Source organism: Arvicola amphibius, chromosome 4 (genome assembly GCF_903992535.2).
Source record: "Arvicola amphibius chromosome 4, mArvAmp1.2, whole genome shotgun sequence".
NCBI lineage: Eukaryota > Metazoa > Chordata > Mammalia > Rodentia > Cricetidae > Arvicola > Arvicola amphibius.
The window spans coordinates 71,378,394-71,388,703 of NC_052050.1; the positions used below are offsets into that span (position 1 = coordinate 71,378,394).

The following is a 10,310-nucleotide window of genomic DNA, read 5'->3' on the forward strand; positions in this document are numbered from 1 at the left end:
TAAATTTTAAGATTAGAATATAAACTAATAGGTTTCATCATTAGACCTTCATATATCTATACATTATACTTTGCTTTTATTTTTTTGTATGATTAATTTTTAAATTGATTTTTATTGAGCTCTACAGTTTTCTCTCCTCCCCCTTCAACCCTTTGCTTTTTTATCCTTCCCCATTGCCCATGTTCTTTTTTTTAAAAAAAGATTTTTTATTAAGTCTACAGTATTCTGCTTGCATGTGTATTTGCATGACAGAAGAGGGTACAGATGGTTGTGAGCCACCATGTGGTTGCTGGGAATTCAACTCAGGACTTCTGGAAGAGCAGCCAGTGCTCTTAGCCTCTGAGCCATCTCTCCAGTCCTCTTTGCCCATTTTCAATCCCCACTCACCCCTAGCTGGTTTATTTTCTTCTCCAGTTAGTTCAACTTTCTGTTTCCTGATTACACGTATCCCTTTATGTCCTCTATTAATATTCTGGTTTTCTTTCTATTTATGTGATAAAGGTAAGGACAAAAAACAAGTTGGAGAGGAAAGGGTTTATTGGATTTTATAGTTTAGTCCGTCATTCAGAGAATTCAGGGCAGGAACCTGAAGGCAGGAACTGAAGCAGAGGCCATAGAGTAATGTTGTTTACTGGCTTGCTACTCTTAGCTTGCTTTCTTTCTTTTTATTGTTTAAGTCCTAAATTTCTTTTTTTAAATGGATTTTTTATTGAGCTCTACATTTTCTCTGCTCCCTTTACTTCCTCTCCCCTCCTCTTCCACCCTCTCCCAAGGTACCCATGCCCCAATTTACTCAGGAGAGCTTGTCTTTTTCTACTTTCCATATAGATTAGATCTATGTCTGTCTCTCTTAGAGTCCTCATTGTTCTAGGTTCTCTGGGATTGTAGTTTGTAGACTGGTTTTCTTTGTTTTATGTTTAAAAACCACTTATGAGTGAGTACATGTGATAATTGTCTTTCTGGGTCTGGGTTACCTCACTCAATATGTTTTCCATTTGCCTGCACATTTTAAGATGCCATTATTTTTTCTGTTGTGTAGTACTTCATTGTGTAAATGCACCACATTTTTATTATCCATTTTTCAGTCGAGGGACATTTAGGTTCTTTCCAGGTTCTGGCTATGACAAACAATGCTGCTATGAACATAGTTGAGCACATGTCCTTGTGGCACGATTGAGCATCCTTTGGATATATACCCAAAAGTGGTATTACTGGGTCTTGAGGAAGGTTGTTTCCTAATTTCCTGAGAAATCGCCACACTGACATCCAAAGGGAAGTCCAAGGTCCTCCCTCCTCCATCCAGGTCTAGGAAGGTGAGCATCCAAACAGACTAGGCTCCCAAAAGGCCAACCCATGCAGTAGAATCAAAACTCAGTGCCAATGTCTTTGGCTTCTCAGTCAGCCCTCATTGTCAGCCACATTCAGAGAGTCCAGTTTGATCATATGCTCCATCAGTCCCAGTCCAGCTGGCCTTGGTGAGCTCCCATTAGATCAGTCCCACCGTCTCCATGGGTGGACACACCCCTCACGGTCCTGACTTCCTTGCTCTTGTTCTCCCTCCTTCTGCTCTTCATTTGGACCTTGGGAGCACAGTTCAGTGCTCCAATGTGGTTCTCTGTCTTTGTCTCCACTCATCGCTGGATGAAGGTTCTATGGTGATATACAGGATATTCATCAGTGTGGCTATCGGATAAGGCCAGTTCAGGCACCCTCTCCTCTGCTGCCCACGGAACTAGTTGGGGAAATCCCCTTGGACACCTGGGAACCCCTTTAGAGCCAAGACTCTAGCCAACCCTAAAGTAGCTCCCTTGGTTAGGATAACTTCTTCCCTGCTCCCGTATCCACCCTCCCTCCATCTCAATTATCCCATTCCCCCAAGCTCTCCCCAATCCTCCCCTTCTCTCCTCTCTCCCCATCTCCCCTTCCCCCAATCCACTCCCACCCCTCTGCTCCCAACTTTTGCCCGACGATCTTGTCAACTTCCAATATCCAGGAGGATAAATATATGTTTTTTTTGGGTTCACCTTCTTATTTAGCTTCTCTAGGATCATGAACTATAGGCTCAATGTCCTTTGTTTATGGCTAGAATCTGCTTATGAGTGAGTACACACCATATTCCTCTTTTTGGGTCTGGGTTATCTCATTCAGTAAAGTGTTTTCTATTTCCATCCATTTCCATGCAAAGTTCAAGATATCATTGTTTTTTTACCGCTGAGTAGAACCCTAAAGTATATATGTGCCACATCTTCTTTATCCATTCTTCTATTGAGGGCCACCTAGGTTGTTTCCAGGTTCTGGCTATTACAAATAGTGCTGCTATGAACATAGTTGAACAAATGCTTTTGTAGTATGATTGGGCATCTCTTGGGTATATTCCCAAGAGTGGAGTTGCTGGATCCTGAGGTAGGTTGACTCCCAGTTTCCTGAGAAACCGCCACATTGATTTCCAAAGTGGTTGCACAAGTTTGCATTCCCACCAGCAATGGATGAGTATTCCCATTATTCCACATCCTCTCCAGCATAGGCTATCGTTGGTGTTTTTTAGTTTAGCCATTCTGACAGGTGTAAGATGGTATCTCAAAGTTGTTTTGATTTGCATTTCCCCGATCGCTAAGGAGGTTGAGCATGACCTTAAGTGTCTTTTGGCCATTTGAACTTCTTCTGTTGAGAATTATCTGTTCAGTTAAGTACCCCATTTTTAATTGGGTTAATTAGAGTTTTAATGTCTAATTTCTTGAGTTCTTTATATATTTTGGAGATCAGACCTTTGTCTGATGCGGGGTGGGTGAAGATCTTCTCCCATTCAGTAGGATGCCTTTTTTTCTTAATGATAGTGCCTTTTGCTTTACAGAAGCTTCTCAGTTTCAAGAGGTCCCATTTATTCATTTTTGCTCTTATTGTCTGTGGCTACTGGGGTTATATGTAGGAAGTAGACAAGATCGCTGGGCAAAAGTTGGGAGCACAGAGTGGGGGTGGTTTGGGGAGATGGGGAGAGAGAAGAGAGAAGGCGAGGATTCGGGAGAGCTTGGGGAAATGGGATGGTTGAGATGGAGAAAGGGTGGATATGGGAGCAGGGAAGAAGATATCTTAACTAAGGGAGTCATGTTAGGGTTGGCAAGAGACTTGGCTCTAGAGGGGTTCCCAGGTGTCCAAGGGGATTTCCCCAGCTTGGTCCTTGGGCAGCAGAGGAGATGGTGCCTGAACTGGCCTTCTCCCATAGCCACACTGATGAATATCTTGCATATCACCATAGAACCTTCATCCAGCGATGGATGGAGATAGAGACAGAGACCCACATTGGAGAACTGGACTGAGCTCCCAAGTCCCAGATGAAGAGCAGAAGGAGGGAAAACATGAGCAAGAAAGTCAGGCCTCAAGGGGTGTGTCCACCCATGGAGACGGTGGGACTGATCTAATGGGAGCTCACCAAGGCCAGCTGGACTGGAACTGATGGAGCATGTGATCAGACTGGACTCTCTGAATGTGGCTGACAATGAGGGCAGACTGAGAAGCCAATGATAATGACACCGGGTTTTGATTCTATTGCATGTACTGGCTTTTTTGGGAGCCTAGTCTGTTTGGATGCTCACCTTCCTAGACTCAGATGGAGAGGGGCCTTGGACTTCTCACAGGGCAGGGCATCCTGACTTCTCTTAGGACTGGAAAGGGAGGGGGAGGGGGCGTGAGGGAGTGGGTGGGAAATGGGAGGAGGGGAGGAGGTGGAAATTTTTAATAAATAAATTAATTTAAAAAAGACCCAGATTTGGTCTTTTGTAGATGTCAGTCATTGTTCTTAAGTTTCTGTCTCATAACAAGGACAAACTTTGACCTTGGTCACAATGACTCAGGGATTATACAGTAGGGAGCCTTGCTGTGGGTGTCCAGCGTACCTGGGTGAGAGGTGGAGAGGCACAGATAAATAAACACATCCATCCAAATGTCAGTCATGATAATAATAATCATGAATAGAAGCTTTTTGTGCTCAGGGGAACATGTGGATGATATCTGGTACCCAATGGTGGTGGTTGTTTTTTCCTAGACACATCTGAAGAGAGGGAACCATTGAGAAAATGTCTTTGTAAGACTGTCCTGTAGATAAGCCTGTGGATATTTTCTCAATTAATTACTGATGTGAGAGGGCCCAGCCCATTATGGGTGGTGCTCCCCCTGGACCAGGTGGTATCGGGTGTGTAGAAACCAGGCTGAGCAAGCCATGGAGAGCAAGCCAGTGAGCACCTTTCCTATTTGGTTCCTGTTTGAGTTCCTGCCCCGAATTCCTATAAGTATATGACGACATGAACCCTTTCTTCCCCAACTTGCTTTTGGTCATAGTGTTTATCATAGCAAAATAAACCCCAGCCATGACACCAAATATTCTATTACAATAGAAGAAAGAAATGGCACCAGGCTTATGTGACTGGTCCATAGTCCTTGTCTTCAGTTATCATCCACATTTAAACAAAATACAGACCTAAGATCCTACAGTGGTCGGGGAGATGCCTAGTTCAAGTCAGGTTCTTAGCAGTAGACTTGCTTTAAAGTTTAAAGCCTTGAAAAAGAATTTTAACCACAACACAATATGATTAATAAAGCCTACATGAAAAGCAGGTGTGTTTCCATCACACTCGGTGTTGTAAGATGTGCTGGTTGCATCCCGCCGCCCGGCTAGCTTAACCCCCGAAATAACCACACAGAAATTGTATTAATTAAACCACTGCTTGGCCCATTAGCTCTAGCCTCTTATTGGCTAACTCTCACATCTTTATCTAACCCATTTCTAATAATCTGTGTAGCACCACGAGGTCATGGCTTACCGGGAAAGATCCTAACCTACGTCTGTTTTGGGCTGGAGCTTTATGGCGTCTGCCACTCTGCCCTTTGTCCCAGAATTCTGCTCTGTCTTCCCAGCCTACCTGAGATCCGCCCTATCAACTAGGCCAAGGCAGTTTTTTTTTTTTAATAACCAATGAAAGCAACACAAATATTGAAGGACCTCTTACACCAACTCAGAGTGTAGGTGAGAGCATGCTCACACCCAGGCATGGTAGTTTAAGTATGTAGTTAAGTCTGTATCTGTTTTCCTAAAAATAGGACCAGCTGGCTAGATTTACAGGAAGGTGGATTGTGACTTAGGAAGAAACAATTATTGATAAGAAAATGGAGTCTGAAAGTGGATTCCCTGGAAAGGATTTGACTCTCTAGTGACTTCTAAGCTTCCTGATCACTCAGAGGTGGAAAGGGTGTTTTTCAGGATATTATATACCTGTTTCTGTATTAGATGCTTCTGTGATGAGTTCCTTCATGCCCCCTATTCTTTGGAGAACCTTTTCTTGATTTATTTCCATAACTGAACATGATCTTGTTATTCACCTGCCTCTTACTTTTTCATTTGCTTCTCCTTTGGCATTATACTATTTGAGTTTTGAAAGGGATTTCAAAAATTATTTGTGTGTTAACCTTCATAATTTATATGTTTAAAAACACATTTTTCTATTTATGTGATTGTAGAGGAAGGGGTGCATTAGAAGAATGTTTCTGACATGCTCAAGAGAGCACTGAAGACTTTATGAGTGACAAGATGCTTTTTTATGAATTTAACTCCTTTATATACTGTACATCCAAATACAAGGGAGCTCAGCACTAATTATCTAGTAGAATATAGTTTGTTTTCTAAATTTTAACAGAGTGTCAGTGACTGAGAAAAGACGGAAAGAGAGAAGAGGACAAGGGAAGCCGGATTTGTGTTAATCTTTGAGTTTTTACCCAGTGACCCCTCGCAGGTCTAGATTAGGGCGTGGATCAGTAAAGTGGGGTTCTAGTAACGACTTTGTATACATTTCTGCAGAATAAAAGGAGGTCATGGGATTGTACATATATACACACCTGTGGTTATACACGCATGTAAGTTGGTTTTTCTGCTATTCTGACATAATACCTGCAGGAATAGGAAGAATTCATCTTGGCTCATGGAATCAGTGTTTTTATCCAAGCATGTGAATGAGGGCTGCCAAATCATGGCCGCTGGAAACAGACTTTCTTCTCCTTTTTCTTTTTCTCCCCATTTTCTTTCCTCTTCTCTCTTTTCCTCTTTCTTTCTTCACTCCCTCCCCCTTTCTCCCTTCCTCTTCTCTTTCTGTGAGCATTAAACCTAGAGTCTTGCCCATGCTAGGCGAATGAGTTGCAATGTCAGATCTCTCTGAGGGCTTATTTTGAGATGAGGTCTAAGCTTTCAACTCTCAGTGTAAGCCATAAACGGCCTTGGATTACTGTCCTGTCACTCCAGTTCTCAGAGGAGCTAAGTTTATAGTCTCACTGTAAGCCCCAACTGAACTACCCTCTAGCCCAATGTCTGTTGGCTCCATACATTTCCCTACCTTAGGATATTTCTCCATCCCTTTCTTTGGCTGTTTTCTTTTAAACCCATATTCTTTTTCTATATCACTCTCAGGGTGTTGTGTAGTTATTTCACTTGATTTGAAACATCCTCTCTTAGAGGGTGGTAGAAGGCTCATTAGACTTTGGAAGTAGGGCTGGAGAGATGGCTCAGAATGTAAGAGCACTGGCTGCTCTTCCAGAGGTCCCGAGTTCAAGTCCCAGCAACCACATGGTGGCTCACAACCATCTGTAATGAGACCTGGTGCCTTCCTTGCCAGCAGTACATTGTATGCTTAATAAATAAATAAAAAATACTTTGGAAGTAAACAAAACATACAAGGCCCAGAAAGTAATAGAACTTATAAGACTCAGGAAGTTCCTGAAAGTTGCAAGATTCACAAGGACCCTCTCCAGGTTTGTATAAGCAGTAAGTATGGCTGCCTGCACGTAGTGCACAGATCTCCAGGGCAGCTGCCTACACGTAGTGCACAGATCTCCAGGGCAGCTGCCTACATGTAGTGCACAGATCTCCAGGGCAGCTGCCTACACGTAGTGCACAGATCTCCAGGGCTGTAGCGTTTGCAAGTCATTTCGCATAAAAGGTCAAACTTTGCAGTGATGTAGCTACCTTTGAGTCATGTGTGCTCCTGTAAATAACTCCTGTCCCACACTACTGTGAGCAGCTTCAGGAAACTCACTGGTTCACCAACCTCGTATTAGGTGAAATCATTTTGTTGATCTGTTGTTGGTGCCTTACCTATGGTGACTATACATTTTGTTCATGTCTCTGTGGGATAACGTGCATATCATAGGATCATGTTTGATGAATTTTCTTTCTTTTTATGTGGAAGATAAGTGTAGTTTGATGATTTTTACTTTAAATTTTTATGTTATAATTGTATAATTTTTGAAATAAAGTAATGCTTGCATTTAATATGAATCACCTACCCAGGGTAATTCATATTTTCACTTCCTAAATTTCTTTTGTTTCTATGTATTTGGTGTATGGACAAAGGGCCAAGGAAAGAACACCCTGCCCCTGACTTGGTCTCTTGACCCCAAGTTCTGAGACTTGGAAATCCTAACTCCTGTGATTCAGTGCTTAATGAATGGCCAAATAAAGCTGGTATCCAAGCAATACTTTTCCCTTAGCTCGTATGCATTCTCTAATATCCCTATAAAAGTCCCTCACCTCTGTTCAGCTCACTGCTGTCTCCCTCCCTGTTCAGAGCCAGCAGCCATACAGTGTCTCTCACCAATAAACTTCTTATGTGAGGTTTGTTGCATGGCAGTACTTTTGTGTATTACTTGGCTCCTGATGGGCAAGAGATTTTTGTGTCAAAAAACCGGCTTCCACTCCTTCTGCTCCTCATCAGGACCTCGGGAGCTCAGTCCAGTGCTCCAATGTGGGGCTCAGTCACCTTCCCCATCTGTCGCCAGCTGGAGGTTCCTTCACGGTCCTGACTATCTTTCTCATGTTCTCTCTCCTTCTGCTCCTCATCAGGACCTTGGGAGCTCAGTCCGGTGCTCCAATGTGGGGCTCTGTCATTTTCTTCATCTATCGTCAGGTGGAGGTTCTATGGTGATATGCAAGAAATTCATCAGTATGGCTATAGGAACTGGCCTTTTCAGGCTCCCTCTCCTCAGCTGCCCAAGGAACTAACTGGGGGCGTCTCCCTGGAAACCTGGGAACCCCTCTAGGGTCAAGTCTCTTGACAACCCTCAGGTGGCTCCTTAAATTAAGGAGCAGAAGGAGCGAGAACATGAGGGAGAAAGTCAGGAACGAGAGGGGTGCGTTCACTCATGGAGACGGGGGGGGGGGCAGAACTAATGGGAGATCACCAACTCCAGTTGGAATGGGACTGATGGATCATGCGACCAAACCCGTCTCTCTGAATGTGGCCAACAGAGGGGGCTGACTGAGAAGCAAAGGACAATGGCGCTGGGCTCTGATTCTTCTGCATGGACGGGCTCTGTGGGAGCCTTCTCAGCTTGGTCGATCACCTTCCTGGACCTGGGGGGAGTTGGGAGGACCTTGGACTTAGCATAGAGTGGGGAACCCTGATGGCTCCTTGGCCTTGAGAGGGAGGGAGGGGAGGTATGGGTGGAGGGGAGGGGAGGGAAGGGGAAGAAGGAGGGGAGGGAAGGGGGAGGAGGAGGGGAGGGAGGGGGAGGAGGAGGGAAGGAGATGGAAATTTTTAAATATAAAAAAAATAAACCATGAGGAAAAAAAAACCCGCTTCCATTTGGAACCTTTAAACTCCCTTCTTCTAGTAATTTTGAAATACACTATGCATTATTTAGTTCATAATCAAATCCTTAGACTTGAATTATTTGTTTTCTTAATGCGTATTTCTACATTATTTGACTTTGATGGCCCTCACTGTTACTTTTCCAAGTCTCTGCTGATGAATTTTTTGCTTGCTAATTCTTTGAAAAGTATTTCATTTTGTATGTATGACTATTTGTATAAACGTATGTATGTATGTACGTATGTATGTATGTATGTATGTAAGTATGTGCAGTGCCTGCCTGTAGAGGCCAGAAGAAGGCATTGGATCACTGGAACTGGAGTTTCAGATGGTTATGAGTCAGATGTGGGTACTGAGAATGAAACCAAGATCATATGGAAAAGCAGCCTATTCTATTAACTGCTGAGCCATCTCTCCTCACCGTTTGTTTCTTCTATGAAGCCAACTGTGTGTGTGAATGAGAAGATAGGGTGTTTGACATTTTCTGATATACGTTTTAAAACTAATATATGTTATTTTTCACCAAAAAAGGAAAAAGTACAAAATCATGAGGAATTACTGATAAAAGAGATGGTATTAACATGTCATTACCTGCAGCAAGAATAATTGGGTCAGTTTATATGATACTATATATATATATATATATATATATATATATATAGAGAGAGAGAGAGAGAGAGAGAGAGAGAGAGTAAGGAATAGTTATAGGAATATTAAACAATATTTGTGTAAACTTCTGTTTCCTTCCTACCCTGTGGCTATGCCTCTTCCAAGTACCTTCCACAGAGCCCCCTTCATATCCTTGTTTCTCAGGGTGTAAATCAGGGGGTTCAGCATAGGAGTAACTATGGTATAAAAAAGGGCAACAAACTTTCCCTCATTCTCAGAATACCCATGGACAGGTTGGAGATACGTGTACATGGCTGAGCCATAAAAAAAGAAAACCACCACAAGGTGGGACCCACAAGTCCCCAGAGCCTTTCTGCACCCAGTCATTGACTTGATCTTCAGCACTGCATGACCAATGTGTGCATAGGTCCCTAGAATTAGTGCTACAGGACAGGCCAACATTATGATCCCAGCCACAAACAGGTTGTCCTCTATTGCCCCTGTGTCCTCACAAGCCAACTTCAGGAGAACAAGCATATCACAGAAGAAGTGGTTCAGGTCACGGCCACAGAGAGGTATGGTCATGATGAGGACTGTCTGAGTCACAGAGATCACAAGGCCTCCCATCCAGGAGGAGATGGCCAATGTCTGGCAGAGAAGAGGGTGCATAATGCTAGTGTAGAGTAGTGGGTGGCACACAGCAGCATAGCGGTCAAAAGCCATCACCACGAGGAGCACACACTCAGTTCCACCCAGCAAGAGCACTGTGAAGAATTGGGTCATACACCCAGCATAGCTTATGGTCTTGTCAGTTCCAGAAATATGGACAAGGAGCTGAGGCACAGTGCTGGTGGTGTAGCAGAGGTCCAGGAAGGAGAGGTTGTTGAGGAAGAAGTACATTGGCGTTTGTAGTCGACGATCCATTCGTGAGACTGTGATGATGGTGGAGTTGCCAAAGATGGTTAGGAAGTAGAAAACTGAAATGAAGATAAAAAGGACATGCTCCAGTGGAGGCCAATCTGAGAAGCCCATCAGAATGAAGCCACCTTCCAGACTGGTGTTGGAACTGCCCAT

The 10,310-nt window shown here is 43.5% G+C and overlaps 1 protein-coding gene across 1 annotated transcript; it reads right to left on the reverse strand.

The window, feature by feature from the left end:
• Positions 1–9,374: 9,374 nt before the first annotated feature.
• LOC119812835 (olfactory receptor 10-like) lies at positions 9,375–10,310 on the reverse strand. The gene has a single exon (XM_038327809.1). The coding sequence runs from the start codon at positions 10,308–10,310 to the stop codon at positions 9,375–9,377; it is 936 nt and encodes a 311-aa protein (XP_038183737.1).